We start from the raw sequence: 26,110 nt of genomic DNA on the forward strand, positions 1-26,110 counted from the left end.
CACCCTACATACACTGCCTGCCAAAAAAAGTGAAGCACCCTGAAGACGCAGTCGGATGTTAGTGAAAGTTCGTACACGTACACACCGTTGGCGGGTATGTAAATGATTACAGTAGCAATTCTACGTGACAGAACGGCTACAGGAGTGCATTTGTTTTTTTTAGTGTTGTTACCAGGCTTGATAGGATATACAGAGTGAATTTTTCAACCTTGTACAAAGTCTAGAGACTGATCAATGAGAGGATACGGAACAAAAAGGATCTAATGACCTTATATCCGGAAATGCACGGTTTCCAAGCTAAAGACCGTTTATTCATACTTTCTCACAGAAACTGCGGTCTAATAAACGCTGTACCAAACAGCTACACTTACAGTATGCATGGTATCCTCATAGATGGTGGTACTATTCATACGCGATGCCCTGGGCGCTCCTTCCTTAGTAACTGGTAATGTTGTGTCCGGTTCACTTCTCTTACTGACTCACCTTGTAGTGATTGCGATACAGCGTTGTACACAATGGTTCCGTTTTCGAATAGGGAGATTGCCGACATGATGCTTATTTATGGAAAGACAATTGCCAACGGGTTGCGGGCAGCAAGGATGTACCAGGAGATCTATCCACACCGACAGCCTCAGCTTACAACGTTTGCAGCAGCGTTTCGCTGTTTGTCGGAGGCAGGGTCGTTTCTGGTAGGTTTGCCGCTGCGCCATATTTTTATGTTGATCACTTCGGGCAGTACCTTGCCACAGGTAAACCATGAAAATTTATTAGGACCAATTTGACATCAGTTAAGAAACAATAAAGTCATTCACAGTTAAGAACTGCATTTCAAAATTAATACCGTATTTGTATTAGGTAAACTACAGTTCATATCACATTTATGTCAGACAGTGAGATTCTTACAGTGCAGTGTTGCATTTGCGTACGTATTTAGTCTTTGGAATTTTATTGAGTCAGTTTGTGTACGTAAAATTACAGGGAATTTTTACAGAAACATTTCGTTTGTGTATTCTTTCAAAATTAGATTTATGATTTTATGTAGAGTTTTTACCACGTTGGTTTCGTGTGCTGGAACTGCAAGTCACGTACTGTGACGCACGCACTATCCACTGCACTGAACAATACAGAATACATCAGTTCTGTGTTTTCTGATTATTTTGATAAAAGTCGATACAAATACAGCTACATAGTTTCATATTGATTTGGCGACTCATTTCATAAGAAACCGTGTACGTGATCACACCACCTGCTTTGTTCGGGTACACATTCAACACAGACATACACGAAAATTATAAAAAATAGGGAAGCAATTCAGTTACACTACTGGCCCCGGACTTGTGCTACGAATAGAGTTAGTAATAAACCAATAATAAATAAATACGCTTTGGATTATGCTGAAAATTTATTGCAAGAACAGCAAAAAAAGATTCCTTTCATTACTCTGTTTAACATGTCAGTGAGTAAAAGTTTCGAAAGGGTCTGAAATGCGTAAAGTTTGTGGCCAAGTCGCTACGGGCTCTCATTCTCATATACTGGGTGAACAGAGTCTGGAAAACGCGGCCTCAGTACTTGTATACACTCCCTAACTTTAATACTTGACTTATCCTGTTATGCCTGCAACGTAAAATTGTGGCGGTGTTTCAGATTTTTAAATTCGGTCATTAATTATGTGGAATACTAAAAACGATATTTTTGTTGCTCCTGGAAGCCGTTAGATTGGGCTTTGGTGATTTTAGCCTTGAGTAGTTTAGAAGTAGTGAGGGATTTATCTGATATCTTAGTTTTGATCATGGATGGCAATCGACTTTATCCATCGTTACAGACGGTCGTAAATAGTTAAGAGACTGTGGAGAGACGGCAGATGATTCAACACTAATAAAACAGGTTAAAGATTAACAATGGGATGTATTCAGTCGTAGTTCATAAACATAGAGCAGTGTTCAACCTTAACTGACGTTTCAATATTACTAACGTATGGGAGACGCATTGAAAGAGACATCAACCAATGGATACGGGAGTCAGTGCATGAAATTACAGAATTCCTTAAACGCCACTTGAGCTAGTAATGTACTGGGAAATGTTGAATGCATGTGAGAGAGAGAGCGGAACCCATAAAGACTGAGGCGACAAAAGGGGATGGTTTGGATGACTTTTTATGATATGGCTGTAGATAATGACTTAGCGGCAACGGTGCGACGCAGTCACGCACGCTGAGCTAAAACTGTGATTCTGTTCATCCGAAGAGAAACTGGAAGAAAAGTGAGGCAGAAGCTGCGTGGTTCCAATGTCTTAAACATCTGGATGACCATTCCACGTGGAAATTCCGACCTCAAAAAATAACCCCATTACCAACTGCAGAGAGGTGCGGTTGTCAAGGACTGCCTGCTGGGATTTTTATAACAGACGACGTTTTCAGAACACAGAGATTTCACGTCTTGCCTTGGCTCCAGTCATCGAAACACAGTCATTTTCCTACCATTCTGCTTCCTCGAGGAAGAAGAAAAAGAACGATTTGAGTTTTATTTGTATATAATAGCTGCCGCTATCTTGAACTAATATCCAAATCCTCTCAAAATCTAATCTTAATTCAGATTCTGAAATATTGTTCGTCAGTAGGTCAACAATTGCCTGTTATGCTCTCTTTCCCTTCGGAACTTTTAATAGTGGGTTGATTTGCATTTTGACCTAAATGTTAAGGAAGCTCGAAACAAAATTGACAACGCGGTAATAAGTTCAATGGCATGTTATTAATTAAGAAAGGTTCCGTTATCCGCAATGATATGTATAGGATTTTAATCATTGGAGGTCCCTTTCTTTGTTAGAGTCCTCCTGCGAATGCGAATGTACGTGTTCAGACACGTGGTGAGCTAGGTTAGGGTCATTCTGTTCCTAAAAGGAAAAAAGAACAAAGCTGTCCAGAAAGTTACTTCATTACAGAGTACTAGGAATCATGTCACATGCAAAACTGAAGTTGTATCGCGCAGAGGAACTGCGTCTCAAAAGTAATGTAAAACATAGTTGCAGTAATGTTTTTATCCTGATCATATGTAATCGTGACTTCATATCAGTGACGTTGATAACAAGAAAACTCATCTCAGTTTTGTCTACTGAGTAATAGAAATAACCTGGATAGACAGATAAGAACTGGGGAACGTGTGATGTAACTAAATTTTTCCTTGCACTGTACGAGTCCTCAAACGGGACCTACAATAAGGTGACATTAGTGTGGGCCCGTTGAATTTTACATGTAGATGTAATGCCTGAAGACGATCTCCAAATGAATAAACAAAAAGGAGTGAAACGTATACAGCTTAATAATTTGACATGTTGTAAGTCTTATAAATAACAGAAAAATGGTTCTGTATGCTAATAATCTTGAAGAATAGGCTACTTTTAACGACAAAATTATAAATCTAGAGAAGAATAGCAATTCATGTAAACATAATAGAATAAATCGCATTACGGGGCACTCCATAATGGGTTTCCCAGGTTATATATTTCTTATTAGTTTCATTGTTCTCAGTATCAGAACAGTAGAGAGATTTCATTGGAGAAGAAAGACGTCCATTCATGTCAATCTATCCATTGAGCACCTGATTGACACACAGGGGACCTACATGTTCAACTAACGCAGAATGAGATCGACCACACTTCAACAGTTTTATGGGACTGAGTTTTAATACTGGCATACTTATTCATTCGATGCATTCACGAACAGTGAGAAAAGTAGTTTATTTCGAATATATCTAAATTACAAAATGCTATAAATGACAGTATGTATGTCAAGACAGTACCCCATCGCGGCAAATTATTACCGATATAAAGAAGAAATGCAAATAACAGATCTTGACGTTTAATTTGCTTCAGTTCTGTACTGCACATCACTTAAAATGCTAATAAACCATCCACACGGATGATAAAATATTTCATTCACTTATACTAAACTAAATCAGGTCTAAACTTTGCTGTAGTTATCTTCTACTTATGGGCCTTTGTAAAATTATAAAGCAAGCAATCTGTGTTACGCTACATGTATTTGTCAAAATGCGCGTCAATAATGTTTCCGTAACTGGTAGTTGTCTTCATGGTACTTGAAACTTACCGAGTCCCCAACTTTGCACAAAACGGGCACAGGATCAGTCTCATCTGAAAAAGAAGAGAAAACTTCAATCACTTTCGTTTTTATGATTAATCTGGATTGGCCCTGCTATACACCCGTACTGACTGAAAGAATGTAATATCGACCGGCACATAAAAACCATGGACGGGAGATTTCATATACGTGTGCTAAGTTGTTTTTCTTCACGACTTTGACAGAGTTAAATCAGCACATTTTTCTAGAAGAAATTTGTCACTGCCTCGTAAAATTACAAGAATACATTCTATGCATAACGATATAGCATAGTGTTTGTTCTCGATGCTTCAAAGATAATGAATTTTTGTCTGTTAATGATCTTCATTGTTTCTGTTGCTTTTAGGCAAAACGATTCAGTGAGGAAATTTTCATTAGTTGTTGTTTTGGAAGGAACGGTGAAAGGAAAATGAAACAAGATAGGAAAAAATACTTGATGATAGACGAAGCTAAACTGCAAATTAATTATATGTAGGCAATAATAACGGTAGGAGACAGAGAAATATGGAAAAACAAGATTACGTCAAGAGTTGCCTTTTTGACAGAACTAAATAAAAGTAATGGACATAATAACATGACCTACTTGAACGAGTACGTTTAGATCACGGCAAAATGAGCTTTCATTACATTTCTTTTACTACTGAGGTATCCGTTTTGCTAACTTCAAATGCTTTCCGTTATGAATGAGGCAGAGCAGAGAAACGCATTAACGCAAATGCTTAATCCCAAACCATGAGGCAGCTTAAACTGTCGAAAATTCCTGCGATGTTGTAGTCCTCTGTGAGTGGTAATTTTCGCAGTCGTTAGCTGTTTTCTGAATAGCACGGTACAGTTACTTACGTAATACTTCGCATTACCAAATATTGCAAGTTTTAAAATACGTGTAGCAAAAAAGAGTTTGCTGACTCGTCATTATTACTCCGCAGACTTGCTTTGCTTCGCCTCATTATACGGTCGCTGAAGCTTCTAATGACCGCTGACGGAAACCGCATAGCAAGGTCGTCTGTAGCAGAGTGCCAATCACTGCAAATAACGCTAATTACCTCGGCACCAGGAAGCAAACGTCGGCATCCCAGAAGAGCAGGGTTAGCGGTATGTCAGGACTACGTCGGTTCTCGACTCTGTGTTAACGTCTTGTTGCAGTGACAGTTCTGTTCCTTGGTAACTACTTTGCATTGTATGCTGCTCTTGAATGTTACATATTTATTATCATTCATTTAAATGCTCCAGGCGAATGCTGCAGTTATTATTATCGTATATCCCCCAGGCTGTGGCTAAGCCATGTCTCCGCAATATCCTTTCTTTCAGGAGTGCTAGTTGTGCAAGATCCGCAGGAGAGCTTCTGTAAATTTTGGAAGGTAGGAGACGAGGTACTGGCAGAAGTACAGCTGTGAGTACGGGGCGCGAGTCGTGCTTCAGTAGCTCAGTGGTAGAGCACTTGCCCGCCAAAGGCAAAGGTTCCGAGTTCGAGTCTCGGTCGGGCACACAGTTTTAATCTGCCAGGAAGTTTCATATCAGCGCACACTCGGCTGCAGAGTGAAAATCCCATTCTGGAATTCGTGTTAGTACTTTGGAGCCGTGACTTATTAAACTGACAGTTCGGTAATTTTCACATATGTCAAGATCTGCTTTGTTTGGGATTGGAATTATTATATTCTGCTTGAAGTCTGACAGTATTTCGCCTGTCTCATACATCATGCTCACAGGCCTGGCTCTCCCAAGGCTGTCAGTAGTTCTAATGGAATGTTGTCTATTCCCGGAGACTCGTCTCGATTTAAGTCTTTCAGTGCTCTGTCAAACTCTTCACGCAGTATCATATCTCCCATTTCATCTTCATCTACATCCTCTTCCGTTTCCATAATATTGTCCACAAGTACATCGCCCTTGTATAGACCCTCTATATACTCCTTACACCTTTCTGCTTTCCCTTCTTTGCTTAGAACTAGGTTTCCATCTGAGCTCTTGATATTCAAACAAGTGGTTCTCTTTTCTCCAAAGGTCTCTCTAATTTTCCTGTTGGTAGTATCTATCTTACCCCTTGTGGGATAAGCCTCTGCATCATTACATTTGTCCTCTAGCCATCCCTGCTTAGCCATTTTGCACTTCCTGTCGATCTCATTTTTGAGGCGTTTGTATTACTTTTTGCCTGCTTCATTTACTGTATTTTTATATTTTCTCCTTTCATCAACTGATTCCAATATCTATTCTGTTACCTAAGGGTTTCTACTAGCCCTTGTCTCTCTACCGACTTGATCCTCTTTTTCATTCACTATCTCATCTCTCAAAGCTACCCGTTCTTCTTCTACTGTATTTCTTTCCCCCGTTCTTGTCAACCGTTCCCTAATGTTCTCTCTGAAACTCTCTACAACCTCAGGTTCTTTTAGTTTCTCGAAGTCCCATCTCCTTAAATTCCCATCTGTTTCTAGTCTCTTCAGCTTTAATGTACAGTTCATAACCAATAAATTGTGGTCAGAGTCTGTATCTTTCACGGTAAATGTCTTGCAGTTTAAAAGTTGGTTCATAAATATGTCTTATCACTATATAATCTATTTGATACCTTCCACTGTCTCCAGGTCTCTTTCATGTACACTCCTGGAAATTGAAATAAGAACACCGTGAATTCATTGTCCCAGGAAGGGGAAACTTTATTGACACATTCCTGGGGTCAGATACATCACATGATCACACTGACAGAACCACAGGCACATAGACACAGGCAACAGAGCATGCACAATGTCGGCACTAGTACAGTGTATATCCACCTTTCGCAGCAATGCGGGCTGCTATTCTCCCATGGAGACGATCATAGAGATGCTGGATGTAGTCCTGTGGAACGGCTTGCCATGCCATTTCCACCTGGCGCCTCAGTTGGACCAGCGTTCGTGCTGGACGTGCAGACCGCGTGAGACGACGCTTCATCCAGTCCCAAACATGCTCAATGGGGGACAGATCTGGAGATCTTGCTGGCCAGGGTAGTTGACTTACACCTTCTAGAGCACGTTGGGTGGCATGGGGTACATGCGGACGTGCATTGTCCTGTTGGAACAGCAAGTTCCCTTACCGGTCTACGAATGGTAGAACGATGGGTTCGATGACGGTTTGGATGTACCGTGCACTATTCAGTGTCCTCTCGACGATCACCAGTGGTGTACGGCCAGTGTAGGAGATTGCTCCCCACACCATGATGCCGGGTGTTGGCCCTGTGTGCCTCGGTCGTATGCAGTCCTGATTGTGGCGCTCACCTGCACGGCGCCAAACACGCATACGACCATCATTGGCACCAAGGCAGAAGCGACTCTCATCGCTGAAGACGACACGTCTCCATTCGTCCCTCCATTCACGCCTGTCGCGACACCACTGGAGGCGGGCTGCACGATGTTGGGGCGTGAGCGGAAGACGGCCTAACGGTGTGCGGGACCGTAGCCCAGCTTCATGGAGACGGTTGCGAATGGTCCTCGCCGATACCCCAGGAGCAACAGTGTCCCTAATTTGCTGGGAAGTGGCGGTGCGGTCCCCTACGGCACTGCGTAGGATCCTACGATCTTGGCGTGCATCCGTGCGTCGCTGCGGTCCGGTCCCAGGTCGACGGGCACGTGCACCTTCCGCCGACCACTGGCGACAACATCGACAACATCGATGTACTGTGGAGACCTCACGCCCCACGTGTTGAGCAATTCGGCGGTACGTCCACCCGGCCTCCCGCATGCCCACTATACGCCCTCGCTCAAAGTCCGTCAACTGCACATACGGTTCACGTCCACGCTGTCGCGGCGTGCTACCAGTGTTAAAGACTGCGATGGAGCTCCGTATGCCACGGCAAACTGGCTGACACTGACGGCGGCGGTGCACAAATGCTGCGCAGCTAGCGCCATTCGACGGCCAACACCGCGGTTCCTGGTGTGTCCGCTGTGCCGTGCGTGTGATCATTGCTTGTACAGCCCTCTCGCAGTGTCCAGAGCAAGTATGGTGGGTCTGACACACCGGTGTCAATGTGTTCTTTTTTCCATTTCCAGGAGTGTATATAACCTTCTTTCAGGATTCTTAAACCAAGTGCTGGCCTTTATGTTATGCTGCGTGCAAAATTCGACCAGGCGGCTTCCTCTTTCATTCCTTATCCCCATTCCATATTCTCATACTACTTTTCCTTCTCTTCCTACTATCGAATTCCAGTCTTCAGTGACTATTAAATTTTCGCCTCCCTTCACCATCTGAATAATTTCTTTTATCTCATCATGCATTATTTCAATATCTTCATCTGAGGAGCTAGTTGGCATATAAACTTGTACTGCTGTGGTAGGAGAGGGCTTCGGTCTCTCGTGGCTACTATAATGCGTACACTATGCTGTTCGTAGTAGCTTACCCGCGCCCATATTTTTTATTTATTATTAAACCTACTCCTGCATTACCCCTAATTTGATTTTGTATTTATAATACTGTATTAACCTGATGAGAAGTCCTGTTCCTCCTGCCGCCGAACTTCAGTAATCCCCACAATATCTAACTTTAAACTACTCATTCCATTTTTAAGTTGCTTAACCTACCTGCCCGATTAAGGGGTCTGACATTTCACGCTCCGATCCGTAGCACGCCAGTTTTCTTTCTTCTGATAACGATGTCCCCTTGAGTAGTCCTCGCCCGGAGATCCGAATGGGGGAAATTTTACCTCCGGGATGTATATCGTACACAAATATAGCGTCAATATTTACCAAATGATATCAATGCTTTATTTAGTTCATTTTCAAGATGTAGATGTAGATATTAAGCCCTGCTGGACCTAAACTAGAAGTCAATCACCTTGTGTTCTGTTTCACATTTCTCATTGCCTGTTAAGGTGCACATTAATATAACGTCACAACAGCCCAACTGTACGAACACATCCACCTTAAAACAAAAAGAACGTTCACAGTTTGTTTCTTTATTGAAAAGCTGGTTAAAGAATTTTGGTTCTTCGAATGCTTCCAGAAATGTTTCTGCCCTCTGAAATCTTTCAAATGACACTCAATGTATAGCAATACCACTGAATGTAGAGCTATGTCAACTTCATCGCCAGAAAAATTGTGTAAGTACATTCCGTCAGCATGTTCTGCCTCTAAAACTTCTTGAGAATCATTCCAGTTTTGTAGCATTTTAACGTTTGGAATATCTCCTTATTACGAAATAGATTATGATGTCTCCATTCATCTAGTACTCTCATTCCTAGATACCAACCTCGAAGGCAGCCAATCTTCACTTGAAACTGTCCTAAATATGTGAGACGTACATATAAGAGACTTATTTCTTCCAGGAAACGGACGGAAAATTACAGAGACATCCTACATATGTCAGAGTAAAGAATGGAGTGGAACGATTTTAACTTCAAATAATCACGCAAACAGAGAAAATGTCTCTTACACTGCAACAAATTTTTGGAGACAATATCGCAAAATGAAAAGCGATATGAGAAGATGATTCTGTGAATTGTCAGCACCTAATGAGATTTGGTACGCTAATTATGAAAACTGAATAGTAATTGTGGTAATTTTTATAGGATAATGCGAAGTTTCATAATGAGGTGTGAGCGTTGATAAACTTGTTTATTATCAACAAATTTGCTCAAAGTTTCAAGCAGATGTGAGGCGCAAACTTTTGTTGTGAGATATGTTAATATGTTACTGTTATACATATGGGAGATCGATAAAGATGAATATTGCGCATTGACAAACTGAGCTGATGGAATGCACAAGTGCTCGATGGCATTTGTTATAGGATACAACAAATTAAATGTATTCGTACCAACGCTGCCGATTTCGCACGTTTCGTCAGCACAGTTGAGATATCTTATCACGTAATGGCCTATAAACTACATGACTTCCCAACGGAAAACCGTCGGCATAAGATAGGAGAAATTTTTGAGACGATTGGTATTTGACAGGGTAAATAGTGTTTTGAAAGAACTAGAGTGTGCAGGAACGCTCATTTGGAAGTATTGTTACTCAAACTCCCGTCCAGTCATCCAACTTCACACTTTCCTAAATATCTTCTAGCATACTCTACGAACTGCACCATACATTGTTCCTTATCGTTCCATTCACGAATGGGGCGTGGGAAGAATTGTACGCTTTTGCGAGAGTTGTTATTTGCGGCCGGCCGAAGTGGCCGAGCGGTTCTAGGCGCTTCAGTCTGGAACCGCGCTACCGCTACGGTCGCAGGTTCGAATCCTGCCTCGGGCATGGATGTGTATGATATCCTTAGGTTAGTTAGGTTTAAGTTGTTCTAAGTTCTAGGGGACTGATGACCTCAGCTGTTAAGTCCCATAGTGCTCAGAGCCATTTGAACCATTTTGTTATTTGCGTAATTTCATCAGCACGATATAAGGGATCGATTCTTTGGGAGCCGAGGAAAATGTGTAGTTTATGTCCTGAAAACAGTTTCCTGGAGTTTTTCTAACTAGGTTCTCAGTAAATGTACACGTCTTTCTTCAAATTTATCTTTTCCATCGTTCCTTGTTTCACTGTATTATGTAAGCGCTAAGTGTCAGTCTTCAGACCACGCTGTTATTTTTTCGAGGCCAAACTCGACATTACCACAATGTTTAATTGTAAAGGCTAAAATTGCAACTATGACTGATGTCATTTAAGTGTATCATGGATAATAATTATCCAGATACACTTACTTGGCAACGGGAGACGTTGCTTTAGTGTCTGTGGCTAACACTCCTGGAAACGAAATTTTCGAGCCTGTCTCAAACTTGGTTGCCATCAAGAGTATATTTCCTTCGGAAGGTTTCTTTCTCGATTTCCGAAAAGCATTTGAATAAGAATCACATCTACTACCAATTACGATAATATGGTGCAACAAGTGAAATTTATGAATAGATTGAGAATTGGTTGACAGGTAGAGGGTAGTAAGGTATCTTGAATGAAAAATTATTGGCACATGTGGAGTGTGCCCCAAGAAAGAGTACTGTGTATTATTGATCTTGCAGACAATATTAATACAACCTTCATACTATAGGCAGATGGTGCAGTCATCGATAATGAAGTACTGTCTGAATTAAAGCTGCGCAGATAACCAGTCAGATCTTGACACGATTTAAAGATGGTACAAGGACTTGAAACTTGCTTTTAATGTTCAAAAATATGAAAATATGCGCTTCCCAAAACGGAAAAAGTTGTTACCTAACACTTTTGTGTCACTAACTCACTGATGCAATCGACTAACTCGTCCAAATACCTAGGTGTAACAGTTTGCAGGGCTGTGAAGTGGAACGATCATAGAGGTTCAGTCGTAGGTAAAGCAGGTGGCAGACTTCGATTTATTAGTAAAATGCTAAGTAAATTCAATCATTCTGGAAAGGAGATTGCTTACAAAACTCTCGTGCGACCCATCCTAGAATATTGCTCAGGTGTATGAGACCGGTACTAAATAGGACTAACAGCGAATATTGACGTATACAGAAAAGGGCAGCACGAATGATCACAGGTTCATTAGACCTATAGGAGAATGTAACAGAAATGCTGAAGAAACTGAACTGTCAGCTACTTGCAGACAGACACCAACTATCTCGAGAAAGCGTACATACGAAGTTAAAAGAACCTGCTTTTAATGATGCCTCTAGGTGTATAATTACAAAGCCCTACATATTGCTGTAGTAGTGATCGCAAGGGCAGCATTAGAATAATTACAGTACGCACACAGTCGTTTAAACAACCATTCTTCCCACACGTCATACGCGAATGGAAAGGGAAGAAGCCCTAATAACTGGTGCAATGAAAACTACCCCTGCCACGCATTTCCCGTAGTGTTTTGCAGAGTACAGACGCTATTGTGTATGGAGATTCTTATGGAACTGTTTTTCTTCAGCATCCTTGTCTTGACATCTTCAGAATCCTCCTCCTGTATGCATCATTTGTGAGGCTTCTGCTGAATCCTTCTCTGTTGTTGATCTCTCGTATGTTGGTCGGTGTACCGCAGCTTCTCCAGTTTTTCTTCCTTTTCATCTTGATCCTGGATATCAGCCAGTCCTTCCCGAAAAACAAAGCCCATTGAACCCTGTATTTCCCTTGTCATCTGTTTCCCATATTCTTTAAGTTATTTTAAGCATATTCATCCTAATCCCTTTTCAGTCTGTTTTCTTCTGATATTTAGGCTCCAGTGAATTTCTTTCGTAGGTCTTCGCACCCGCCTTTCGCACTGCCTTTTTTTGGTGTCAGAATTTTCCACGTTATTTCACTCCCTTCTTCCGCCTGTTTTTCTGCACCACACCTCTCTATCGTTATCCTCTCAGTCGCTTATAGTACCGCATTCACCATCAGTGGATTGCAATGTATGAGCTTTGCTTTCAATGATATATTCTTTTTATTCTGGTCATACAGAGCGCTGATCTTACCTTCTTCACCATGCCTGTTATTCCCCTAATTGATACTGTTTATTTATGTTCTGTCTGAGTTTTTCCTGTTAATGATTATTTTATGGTCAACGGGATATAAAATTCCAGTGTTCCTTCCTTTCTTTTCCGAAAACGTTCAAGGATATGTATACGAAATTCGCGTTTCGAAAAGTTGAAGTTCAATATGGGTTTCTCGAGTTCTGTTGGCACCCAAGACTGAACACGGTTCTTCATTATACTCCACAGACAATGTTACAATCGAAATAACACGTTGTCCAATATCAAAACGCACTAACGAAGCGAAAGTCATTGTGTCTGCCAAAAAGTAATGGCGACAGCATTTAGGGACTCTCTGAGTTTTGCCATGTTCAAAAGTGTAGAGATAAAACGGCATTTAACTCGTGTCAGGACCAAGATTAACTTGCATGAAAGTTTCCTCTCATCACTGGTACACGCCTGCTCGCTCACCTACCGCAGACAAAAATGCATTAGAGCGCACATATCTCCAGTCGCTCCTGTTACTACACGACTACCTCCTACCAGTTTAATATTTATCAGGAATGTATTATGTAATTGCGTCTAGCTAGTCTTTTAAGTGTCATTTATTTATTTTATGTCTTCATGTAAATGAAAATGTAAAGAACAATGTTATATGAAACTGGAATATTACTCTTTCTGTACAGTTGTATGTAACCTCTATACGCTTTGAAGCTTTTATCTATTTTAAAATTTATAAGTAACAAATTTAGTCAGTCTAATTAGAAGGTGGAACTCAGCAGTGTTTAGACGGTCACAGGTGATATCTTTGATTATTAGTGAAGAATCAGTTGTATTTCGTAAGAAGGAGATGTTTTATTATCAGTACTGTGTGGAAGGAGAAATTTTGAGACGAAAATTCGAAGTGCTGCGGTGCGGTCAGTCTTAGTCGGGACTCGGATGGCGTGAATGGATGGGCGCAAGCGCGGAGCTTATTAGTTGAAACATTAATTATTTGGAGGAAAGTAGAACAGCGTTAGTAGCGGTGGAAAGTGGAGGAGTTTGAGAAGGCCACAGAGACAGCGCATGGAAGCGGAGAACGCAGTAATTACTTGACGAAACGAGAAGAAGTCAGAATTTCCTAGAACATGATTGTGTCGATATTGTTGCAATGGCTCACCGACTAATTGAATTTCCATGCACAAGAGGATTTCGCAAGAATTGAAGAGTTTTGAAAAAAAGGAAGAGAAACAAGTGCCAAGAATTTCAAGAGAGTGCTTTTTGGAGAAGACATCAGGAGGTGGCAGCTAGTGTTACACTAAGGAGCTAATCATCTGAAATATCGAATCAAGAGAACGCAAATGCTCCGTGAGCTCCTCAGGCAATATAGCGGACTATTTTCTGTGTGATTTCTGACCGAAAAGAGACTGTGGTTTAACCGCTCTATGGATTGTATTAACAAGTAAGAGTGGAGACTGACGTCTATTGTTTGATGTATCGAACTGCAAGCGACTTCAAAAGTTATACTACTCGGCGTAACGGCCTAAGCTTCTGTTTTGAGTGAAAATTAATGAACAAACGACCTGTCAGTTAAAATACGTAGTTAGGCAGCCGTCCACTTTTAAACTTAAAACCGTGTCTTGCCAACCCGACATAACGCAGTCTGGCATCGGCCACGTAACGACGCACCAGAGCAGCAGAGGAAATTTATTTGCATTTGGGCATTTAATCTTCCGATCAACGAGATAGGAGCCGCCATGTAGCTGTGGCCCAGCGTTCATCGAAAACAGCAGCAACGCGACGGCGTCAAAGAGGTCGGACATAAAATACGAAAATCCCAATGTTTTCCACACCAACGCCATCTTTGTTTCCCAACGTGTGAAAACAGCATTTTTAATACGAGTATATGGTTCCGTAAATATTACAGATTTACGAACAGTACTGAACATTCAATGTGCTGAAATGAAATGATCGTACGGCACTGTTGGCCGGGTTCAGTCGCCTTGTTGTGTCTTATTTCATGTGGCGCCACATTGTGCGACCTGCGCGTCGATGATGATGATGATGATGATGAGTGGATGATGAGGATAACACAACACCCAGTCCACGGACAGAGAAAATCTCCAGCCCTGCTGGGAATGGAACCCGGACCCGCTGCATGGGTTAGCAGCTTACAGCTCTCTCGCAGACAGAATTTGTTGTCTCGAGTATAATTATAACTGTGTAAATGCTGCGGGTTGTGAGACAAGTATAATGTAACTCCACAGCTCCACTTGTGAAGTACAACAACGTTAACATTGTTGATAGGGGTTTACTAAAACCGAATGAGAGCAAGAATAATGCATACCGAGAATGGGATGGAGAAGAGAGCCTAACGTGACAAACAAATACATGACGCTCAATTTGCAGCAACGATGAATGTTAAGACTCTCTTCGGAATTGCATTTGTCATTCATGCTTTCGTCATTCATTGCCTTAAGTGTCATTTTGTACTACGAGAAACCAATTCTTGATAAGTTTTCAATTTCCGTACACGATCAATTTTTCAATAGTTCGTGTAATGTCAATAAATCTGATGTGAATACGTAACTAAATATCGAATAACCGACACATATCAGTAGCGACTGCATGAAACATAACTGATATGCTTCGTAGGCATTGTAAATTGCAAATAATTAACCTTTTAGTAAACAATTATTATTTCGTGAAAGTGCATGAGAGTGCTGCTTAGCCAATTTCAGACTAATGTACGAGAAAAGTTGGCGGCATGACGATTTCCTAGGTATAGCGATACTAATTTGAAGCATTCTGTATTAAGCTGAATCTCGTAAGTTCGAAAAGATTTTGGTGATGAAGGTTCATTCGTGACTACGTTGTGTTCTAATGTGCTAAGCGTTTACAACAAAACATTGAACGCTTAATATTGGTCCATTAGAGATGGTGATGTGAGCATATTATGTTTGTCATAGTCAGATACGTAGAACAGTTTTGAGCGTACGTCAACGACTTCAAACTTACTAAATTACAGCACTTCAAAAGAAAACGTCTTTTGCATGCTGCACATTAAACTTTATTGATATTGAGCTCCCAGAATCGTTTCACTTTAGCTGCAGCACATCTTCGGTTGGTTGTCAGATCGGCGTCTAATTTATTATTTTTACGCCAAACAGCTTTCTCTCAGATGCTGCTGAAAAATTGCCAGCAGAAAAAACTTTATTTTAAACCTAATTAAAATCTGTGAAACAGTCTTAGTTAGTTCCACTGACACACTAATGGCGCTAAGAGATAGTTCAGAGTCAGTAGTTAGGACCATTTCAGGATAAGCTAGGGTTATTAACATGTCACCACGCACCCTGTTAATCTGATTTAACGCCTTGTCCCTTTTTAAAGTTTCCTAATCTCAAAAGAAGGCTCATACAGCATACGTTTCCTCATGTAGTGATTATCTACAATGTATACAAGCAAGAAGGCGTGCAGAAAAGTAAGTCTCGAAATTTTTATGTGAAAATTCTTAAGGCGTTTTGAATAAAACAAACGTTATTAACTTTCTACATTTTTATTCTTCATTTCTACATATTTGTTTCTCAAAATAGTCACCCTGGCGACGAAAGCACTTCTCCCAACATGAGACCAGTTGGTTGATACCGTCACTGTAGAATGTTTGACTTATTGACGGTGCCGCAACCTCACATCTGTTTGTACGGCTTCACAACTATCAATCTGAAGTCTTTGAAGGCGTTGTTTAATTTATGGAAACAGATGAAAATCGGATGGGTCCAAGTCGCGACTGCATGGAGGGAGACCGACAACAGTGGACCCAAGTCGTGGGAATGCTGCAGGCGTCGCAGTGCTCGTGTGTGGCCTGGCCATGTCATGCTGAAGAAGAGGGAGCTCCACGTGTGGACGAACTCATCGAATATGAAACTCGATTGCACAAAGCTGTTTCTCACGCGCCGACAATCACTGAGCTGACAGAAGTCATGCGATAACTCCAAATATCGGGTCGGATCTCCTATTACCTGGTGTAGTGGAGCAACTCGAGCTGACATGGACTTAACAAGTCGTTTGACATCTGCAGCATAGTGAACCATGCTCCCTCTATAATCCATAATAGCGACAGTGTTGCCGTGCAGGATTTTATGCAGGAACTAACCTGTAGGTTATGTCATATATATCTTCTATGGGATTCATATCAGGCACTGGCAAATCATTCACTCGGACGGTTGAGAATGTTCTTCAAACAAATCGCGAACAACTGTGGCCCGGTGAAGTGGCACAGTGTCATCCATAAACATTCCATCATTGTTTGGGAACTTGAAGTCCATGAATGGCTGAAAATGGTCTCCAGCTAGCTGGATATAACCATTCCCAGTCAACAATCGGTTCAGATGGACCCACACCATTAGGGAACCACCACCAGCTTGCACAGTGCCTTGTTGACAACTTGGGTCCATGCCTTCATGGGGTCTGCGGCCTACTCGAACCCTACCATCAGCTCTTACCAACTGAAATCTGGACTCATATGTCATGGCAACCGTTTACCAGTCGTCTAGGATCCAACCGATATGCCCACAAGCTCAGGAGAGGCGCTGCAGACGATGTCGTGCTGTTAGCAAAGGCACTCGCGTCTGTTGTCTGCTGCCACAGCCAAATTTCGGCGCACTGTAGTATCCAAATTACGCTAGATGTTTTTAACGATGCGCTAGTTGAAGATAAAAATAAATATCTATTGCGCCAAGTGATAGACGAAAGTTCGAAACGCAAACTGGTGTAAATACTTCTGAAAGTAAATTAAAAGTTTACAGTTAACTCGCATACTTTGTATTGTCCTCATCATTGCTGAAGGTTGTCGGCTAAAGTAGTTGATCGAAAGCTGCAAAAGCGCTGCTGATGCTAAGCCAGAGCACGGCGGGAGGGCGTTACCCAGGCCAGGCAGGTGTCGGACAATAGGGGCAGCCGGTGGGGTGGCGCAACGCGGCCGACATCTGCATTGCTGATGAGTCGGGCTGGCAGCACGCCGCGCCACGCTTAGTCGCACCTCGTGCCGAGTCGGCCTACTGTTCCCAGCGGCACAGTTCAGTGGCTGCAGTAGAGAGAGAGAGAGAGAGTCCCTTCCTTTGAACCAAAGACACCATTTAATTGTTTGCTCATCATCATTTGGACCACACTAGAGATGACAAATCAACACTGTTTATCAGTGATTATCCGTTATAATCACCGAAGGAAGAGACCACAATGGATGCTAACTGCCAGTGCACGATTTAAAAATGGTGGTGGTGGAGCTGGGTATCTTCGGGTGCAATGGACCCATCGTTTTAATGTAAACGAAATGACCACTGGGCCTGGGGTACTTATGTTAACAAATCACTCATTTGTTATGTTTGTACAAGCATAATTTATGACATTAATATTAACAAAGTGGGTTAATGTAACTTTACAGCCTTACGTATGTTTACATAAGTCTAGTCCCTGACCAAATTCCTTTAGCCTAATCTTAATTACCACAATTTATGAGCCAAAATGATTGCCTTTGTCCTTCCCCTCTCCTATAGGCCAGCTGGCTGATGGAAGCATTATCCTATTGTTTGGATTTGAACCCCATCACCAGTCTCCTCCACCCCTCTCCTCCCCCCCCTCCATCACCTCCACTGCCACACATCCTGCTACGGTAGCCATCATGGCCTCGTCATTCGGGTTCTGTACATCAGTTGATTGCCATGAAGCATCAGCAACAGCAGAGATCAGCCACTACCTAACGAAGGCATAGTGAAAAGAAGAAGACTGACACATTTAAATGTAAATACGAGGCATGGAACTATAATAGTGGCAACTATTTATTTACAGATACGTGTTTCAAAGTTTTACTGACGTTCAGAGTAGTCACCAGCATTGTGTGTAACCCGTTGCCAGCGATGTGGAAGTCGTAGGATACTCTTAGCAGTGACAGCTGTGTTGACAGTTCGAGCGGCGCAGTCTATTGCCCGACGAATTCGTAGCAGTTCTGAAGCGAATGCCGTGAAGTGCTTCCTTCACTTTAGAAATCGAGTTGTGCTCACGAGTTCTTAACTCAGATAAGTGCAGTAGGTGGTATAGCACTTAGCACCCCCATCAGTCAAACAAATCAGTAACAGCTTGCACTGTACATGCTTGACCATTGTCCTGCAAAATGATGGTCAGATCCTGTAGAAAGTGTCATCACTTCTGTCTCCAAGCTGGTCGTAGGCTGTCTTCCAAAAATGAACAGCATAGAGAAAGAAATGGTGACACTTTCTGCAGGACCTGACCATCATTTTGCAGGACAATACTCAAGCACGTACAGTGCAAGCTGTTATTAATTTTTTTGACTGATGGGGCTGCTAAGTGCTATAACATGTACTGCACTCCCCTGGCGTAAGCTCTTGTGAGTTCAACTCGATTTCTAAACTGAAGGAAACACTTCCCGGCATTTGCTTCAGCACTGCTACAAATTCGTCGGGCAATAGACTGCGCCGCTGCCACTCGGTCAACGCAACTGTCACTGCTAAGAGTATCCTACGACTTCCACATCGCTGGCAACGGGTTACACACAATGCTGTTTCTAATAATAATAATAATAATAATAAAGTGTCGAAAAATATTAGTAAATTACCGGGCGGAGTGACCGAGCGGTTCTAGGAGCTACAGTCTGGAACCGCGCAACCGCTACGGTCGCAGGTTCGAATCTTGCCTCGGGCATGGATGTGTGTGATGTCCTTATGTTAGTTAGGTTTAAGTAGTTCTAAGTTCTAGGAGACTGATGACCTCAGAAGTTAAGTCCCATAGTGCTCAGAGCCATTTGAACCACTAGTACATTCCTTTAAAAAATTTCTAATTCACTCAGGTTTTATTGTTGGAACAGTGCAGATCGAGAATATGAAACGATTGCATTCACAGATCAATAGCACAAGCAGTTCTGAGGTATCAGATATTGACCCATATTAGTACGTGGCGCAACCTACACGGGCGGCAGTGCAACGCTGACTCTGGCATCCAGTCGACCGTACAGATGGCGAATACTGTCCTGGGATACGTTATGCCACGCCTGCCTGCTCGACCTGTTCTGTAAGAGTTGTTGGTTGCCAAGTCGCACAAGCTACTGTTCGGCCCATCATATTACACATCTGCTTGCTTGGAGACAAGTCCGGAGATCGTACTGGCCAGGGAAGTTGCTGCACGTCTTATTGAGCATGATGAGTTTCACAGGCAGTGTGTGGACGAACATTATCCTGTTGGAAAACACATCACCTTCCTGTTGAAAGAATGAGTTTTACACCATTCTGCATGTACCCTGTTTGGTTAGTGCCCCCTCCAGAAAGAGCAAAAGTGAACGACGGTAGTAGCTTACCTCATCCCAGACCACAAGGTCTGGCTTGGGGCAGTGTGTCTTGTGTATTAGACAGTGTCCACCAGGTCTACATAGTGTGTGTGGAGGACCTTCATTTGCGTGCAGGGAGAATCTGCTTACTTTTCTAAAGACCACAGCGCGCTATTCCATTTTCCAAGTAATCCTCAGGCTGCACCAGTCGAGACGTGCACGTCGGTGATGTGGTGTGACTGGAAAATGAGCTGGAGGTGTGCGTGCCGGTAGTCCCACTGTTGATGATTGTTTCGCACGTCGTTGCTGTGGCGTGAGTGGAAGACGGGCTAAACGTGTGCGTGCCCATATTCGCACTGCTAATAGCCGGTTGGCAACAATTGTTGTCTTTGACACGTCTTTGCTCACAAGCCCTCTTGCCTGCGCTGTGGTAGCTGTACTAAGTGCCACTGTTACCTTTACAATATGACGACCCTGGCGGTCGTCTGTGCTGTGTGGAGGTCCGAAAACTCGTCTACACGACTACTGATAGCAGCGTAGTTGCACAACTGACGTAGCACGTCCAATATGTGTGACAATTCGCCGAAAGGATCAGCCCGCCACACGGAAGATCACAATTTGACGCCTTTCGAACTCGCGCAGTTGGATATAGGAAGTATGAGTGCGTCTCCTTGACATGGTTGCCTGCTTGCTTCACACATCTGCTCCACACTGAACTTTCTGCCTGTGAGTGTGGACTCAGGTAGCGCTATGGTAGCTATGCCACTACACTGTCTGTCGGCGGACGACGTCGAAACCATCATGAGCACATCTGTTATCCCTCAGGTGGCATACACCGTCATAGGATCAAAATCGACATTGTCTTTCCAGGCGTACTATTTTTTCCGGAAGTGTAATAATAGTGACATTAGCAAACACATAATTTATATCTACGTGTAGAAAAGCGATGTATTCTCACATAGCGAGTTCTGACAGAAAGAGATTTCGGATCAACAGCCAAGTGCTTTCGAAATGAATAATGTCTAGCTGGAAAGATGACAATCGGATTCTTTTAATTCTTTACATTTGTTCTGAATTTAGTTGCAAATCGCCTACAGCAATTAGATGCAACTCTCAAAAATTCTCGAGGAAAATTACTTTGAATTTTTTTTTTTCGTCGGGCCTTATGGTTTTGTGGTCGACCGCTCGCCTGCGTGACGAGCAGCTGGGGTTCGAGTCCCATCGGACGCATGCTTTTTAAGAGTGATGCATGTTCTTCCAGCATTTGAGTGAAGGGTAAAATATATAAAGAAGAAAAAAGAATCGATAGCACTCGAGACTGCTAGTCTTGTTTCGGTCATTATTTTTGTTGTGTTTTCCGTTCAGATCAACTATCTACGTCAAGTAAATATGGAATTTATTAAAAATACGCTAATTAACACACGTCTAGTTGTCATTTTTATGAGAAATACACGTATTCATATTTTTAATTACATATAGCACACAAAATATACTTTTTAATTATTGATCTTTTATAAAAGATCGTTACTGAAACTCGTTTCAATAAAAAAATAATAATTTTTTTCGTCCTTACGTATTTTATGTTTCAAGGAAACTTTTGTAGAACCTGCACAATTGTTAAAAATTAACACCAACACCTAACCGAGCGCAGACCACCCACGTTGCATGGAAACACACTACCACAGTGCTATATGGCCCATCGACAAACCTGGCCGCGGATCTCTGAATATAAGACGCTCAAAAAATTTTCTCGTTGATGTTTCAGAGTTACGTGGAACGGCTCTATTTGGCTGATATTGGAGTTCTGAGCTTCTTGTACGATAAATATGAAAAAATACACATATCCGACTGCCGTCCTTGATAGTTGCGGAGCTGTAATTGGGAGGGGGATGGGGGGGGGGGGAGGGTATGTACAGCTACAAAGGCTGACATTTTTTTTAGTAGATATTTCATTAACTGTCCTCTTAAGTTAGAGATGTTATCTAATTCTTTGATGCAATGGAGGAGATCATCTTCCGCCGGGCACCTGCTACTGGCATTGATGGGTGATGGAACGGGACAGGAAGTGTTCTCCTCTGATGGGAGCGAGAGTTTCTCCTGGTTGTTGACACAACAGCCTTACAGTCGAGAAGAAAAAATAAGGGACTATATCTATTGATAAGATGGTAGAGGAGGAAGTGTGTGGGTATTTCTGAGCTTGTCCACACGTAATCAGGATAGTAATAAAGATGAAATTTGATCCAAATGTCGAATGTCACCAGTTCCTATTGTCTTCGGCTTTTTAGAAGATCTTGCGGGGTAACCTCACACAGGTTTACTTTTAGCATATGATGAATATGGCCATGAATTGCACATTTGACATAAAACTGAATTGATCAAGAATATGTAATCATACATGAAAATACTTTGGACTGTGTTCAGAGAGATAAAGTATTAAAAAAAAAAAAAAAAGACGAGGTCTGCTATTAATTATCGAAAAACGCAATGAGGTATGGCCAACTGTAACGTTGCCGATTACATAAAGCGACACAACTGAATTACCTGTGTGTGGTTTAAAAATGGTTCTGAGCACTATGGGACTTAACATCTGAGATCATCAGTCCCCTAGAACTTAGAACTACTTAAACCGAACTAACCTAAGGACATCACACACATCCATGCCCGAGGCAGGATTCGAACCTGCGGCCGTAGCAGTCGCTCGGTTCCAGACTGAAGCGCCTACAACCGCTCGGCCACCGCGGCCGGTTGAGGCAATAACTTTAGAAAAACACGTGCGAATAGGAATGGTTAAACAAGAGCCAATACGAACCATTTGGTCAAAGTTGATTCAGTCCATAAATTCATTAGCACAATCGTTGTAGTGAACTGATTATGACTGGATTCAAACTCAAGAAACACTCCACCACTACCCACTTAATTCTGAGGACACCGCATTTGCAAAATGAAGACGTCAACAAAGCTTTGTGCTACTGTTACAAACTCCCGTCGAAGGCAGCCAACAGACGGAATTTCGCCCACCAGACCAGAGAGAAATTTAACTGAAAGCAGTATCATTCAAGTGGCTAGTTGAGGACTCTCATGGCCGCGACCAAAATAGCCAGCTTAAAGGTTAACAGTGCCAAGCGAGGGGCACCGGCGAGCGTTCCTACCTCACGGCGCCCAGCTAACTGGTGAACCGTGAGAAGAGCTCATGACTACAAGAACGCGTCGCGTGGCGGTGGATTTTTTCGTTACAAGTGGCTAGGACTTTGGAATGACATTGACGTCGATTTGTAGTAGGGTTTGCCCGCAGCTCGTGGTCGTGCGGTAGCGTTCTCGCTTCCCACGCCCGGGTTCCCGGGTTCGATTCCCGGCGGGGTCAGGGGTTTTCTCTGCCTCGTGATGGCTGGGTGTTGTGTGATGTCCTTAGGTTAGTTAGGTTTAAGTAGTTCTAGGGGACTGATTACCATAGATGTTAAGTCTCATAGTGCTCAGAGCCATTTTTTTGTAGTAGGGTTTTGGAGCATATACTGTATTCAAACATTATGAATCACCTCGAAGGGAACGATCTATTGATACGTAATCAGCATGGTTTCAGAAAACATCGTTCTTGTGCAACGCAGCTAGCTCTTTATTCGCACGAAGTAATGGCCGCTATGGACAAGGGAACTCAAGTTGATTCCGTATTTCTAGATTTCCGGAAAGCTTTTGACACCGTTCCTCACAAGCGACTTCTAATCAAGCTGCGGGCTTATGGGGTATCGTCTCAGTTGTGCGACTGGATTCGTGATTTCCTGTCAGGAAGGTCGCAGTTCGTAGTAATAGACGGCAAATCATCGAGTAAAATTGAAGTGATATCAGGTGTTCCCCAGGGGAGCGTCCTGGGACCTCTGCTGTTCCTGATCTATATAAATGACCTGGGTGACAATCTGAGCAGTTCTCTTAGGTTTTTCGCAGATGATGCTGTAATTTACCGTCTAGTAAGGTCATCCGAAGACCAGTATCAGTTGCAAAGCGATTTAGAAAAGATTGCTATATGGTGTGGCAGGTGGCAGTTGACGCTAAATAACGAAAAGTGTGAGGTGATCCACATGGGTTCCAAAAGAAATCCGTTGGAATTCGATTACTCGATAAATGGTACAGTTCTCAAGGCTGTCAATTCAACTAAGTACGTGGGTGTTAAAATCACGAACAACTTCAGTTGGAAAGGCCACATAGATAATATTGTGGGGAAAGCGAGCCAAAGGTTTTCATTGGCAGGACATTTCGAAGATGCAACAAGTCCATTAAAGAGACAGCTTACACTACACTCGTTCGTCCTCTGTTAGAATATTGCTGCGAGGTGTGGGATCCTTACCAGGTGGGATTGACGGAGGACATCGAGAGGGTGCAAAAAAGGGCAGCTCCTTTTGTATTATCACGTAATAGGGGAGAGAGTGTGGCAGATATGATACGCGAGTTGGGATGGAAGTCATTAAAGCAAAGACGTTTTAGGTCGCGGCGAGATCTATTTTCGAAATTTCAGTCACCAACTTTCTCTTCCGAATGCGAAAATATTTTGTTGAGCCCAGCCTACATAGGTAGGAATGAGCATCAAAATAAAATAAGAGAAATCAGAGCTCGAACAGAAAGGTTTAGGTGTTCGTTTTCCCGCGCGCTGTTCGGGAATGGAATGGTAGAGAGATAGTATGATTGTGGTTCGATGAACCCTTTGCCAAGCACTTAAATGTGAATTGCAGAGTAATCATGTAGATGTAGATGTAGGGTTAAAGTTTGCAGAACGACTAGTGAGAGAGGAGTAAGATTAGGAGAGGAAAGAACTGTAAACCAAAGGTACGTATTCCAATTCCAAGGCTGTAGCGACACAGTCCACGCGTCAGTATCCCTGCGCCTGTCCAATGGCACTCCTTTGCTGTAACTGAATGCAAGCCTCTCTTGTGACGCGTCTGAATCGCGCTACAGTGGAGACCGCAGACTGCTCGGCATGGCTGCATTCTGTTACGTTAAAGGAGTGAGCGCTATTGTACGGCTGCACGGATACTGGCGCGCGGCTGTTTTCGCCGCGGCCACCGTATTGGAATCGCTCCTTAAGAGAAGACAGGCAACGCATAGTTTCACACCTAAACATTGAGTTGCTGCATAAGTTCGCGCCGTTTCTGTTTTGCATGTTGGAATTCAAAAAGCCGTGTACAGTGAACAGTCATTCTTTCCCCACTTTTCCCGGTTACCACAGCTTCCACATTGATGTTTTGCCCCTAGTGAATGAAGTCGTAAATTCCTGTGAACAAGTAGAGCTATTCCAGTGAGCGACGTTGTGTAATCGCGCCGCCGCTCGTGTTTGTTACGCGCTGGCCTCTGGAACGGCCGAGGTGAAAGGACGGTCGCTGTCCCGCCCGCCCGCCCGCCCGCCCGCCGGAGGACCCAAGGCCGGCAGAGGGCGCCGGCCTGCCACAGCCGCGGACACCACTTACGTCACAAGGACGGCTGCATTCTCCACACTAATTGCTGCGGGAGCATCTACATACTCTACGCACTCCCGTCACTCTATCGTGTCCTATTATGAACCATTAATTAAAACTAACGAGACTATTAGGCAGTGTGGTGACATGCGTGAGCGCGTAATAGGTTCGCGACGCAGAGAAAAATGTACAGAAGCGATTCATCTACATCGCTATACCGTGTGGAAACCCCAACGCTTGTGGGAACGTTCCACTCATATTGTGGGACATGCTCGTTAACAAATATCACGCAAAATCCCACAACGTAAACAGTCTCTGAAATATTTGTTCCAACACAATTACGTTGGCACATAGATATCACTTATCTAAACTCATGAGAGGTATGTTATTTCTATCGCGAAATTTTTCGAAACGTGTGAACCGTTGCTAAGTGGTTTCTCGTTTGTGAAACATTTAAGTCGCGCGCTCAGTGAATCATTGCAAACATTTCTACATCTACAGCCATACTTTGTACACCTCTGTGAAGCGCATAACAAAGGATACTTCCCAATTTGCGACGTATTACACTTCCTAGCCGTTCCATTCGCGTATGGATCGTAGGAAGAATGACTGCCAAAAGACCGATATGTGTGCGGTAATCAGTACAACATCCGTGGCGCTACTCCGCGGGTCTAACAAATACATAAACATTCGTGCTGGCTTTCTTTGCGTCCCTCCAGTATCCCGTGTTTTACGTGTTTCGTATCGGTTCCGCACAACTGAGCTACGTTGTATGGAGGGACGGAAGAGTGCTTGTAAGTAATCTCCTTTATGCACTGATTTGATTTAACCAGTATCGAATAAATAAACCAGTATCCAATAAA

General features: G+C 42.8%; 1 protein-coding gene across 1 annotated transcript in view; it reads right to left on the minus strand.

The window, feature by feature from the left end:
• LOC126474874 (chymotrypsinogen 2-like) overlaps nt 1-26,110 on the minus strand; it is a 439,039-nt gene that overhangs the window by 329,802 nt on the left and 83,127 nt on the right. Inside the window, exon 2 of the mRNA XM_050102354.1 lies at nt 4,103-4,146. Within this exon, the coding sequence (XP_049958311.1) occupies nt 4,103-4,146 (44 nt within the window). The remainder of the gene's footprint in view (nt 1-4,102; nt 4,147-26,110) is intronic.

The sequence above is a fragment of the Schistocerca serialis genome, chromosome 4, assembly GCF_023864345.2.
Source record: "Schistocerca serialis cubense isolate TAMUIC-IGC-003099 chromosome 4, iqSchSeri2.2, whole genome shotgun sequence".
Taxonomy (NCBI): Eukaryota; Metazoa; Arthropoda; class Insecta; order Orthoptera; family Acrididae; genus Schistocerca; species Schistocerca serialis.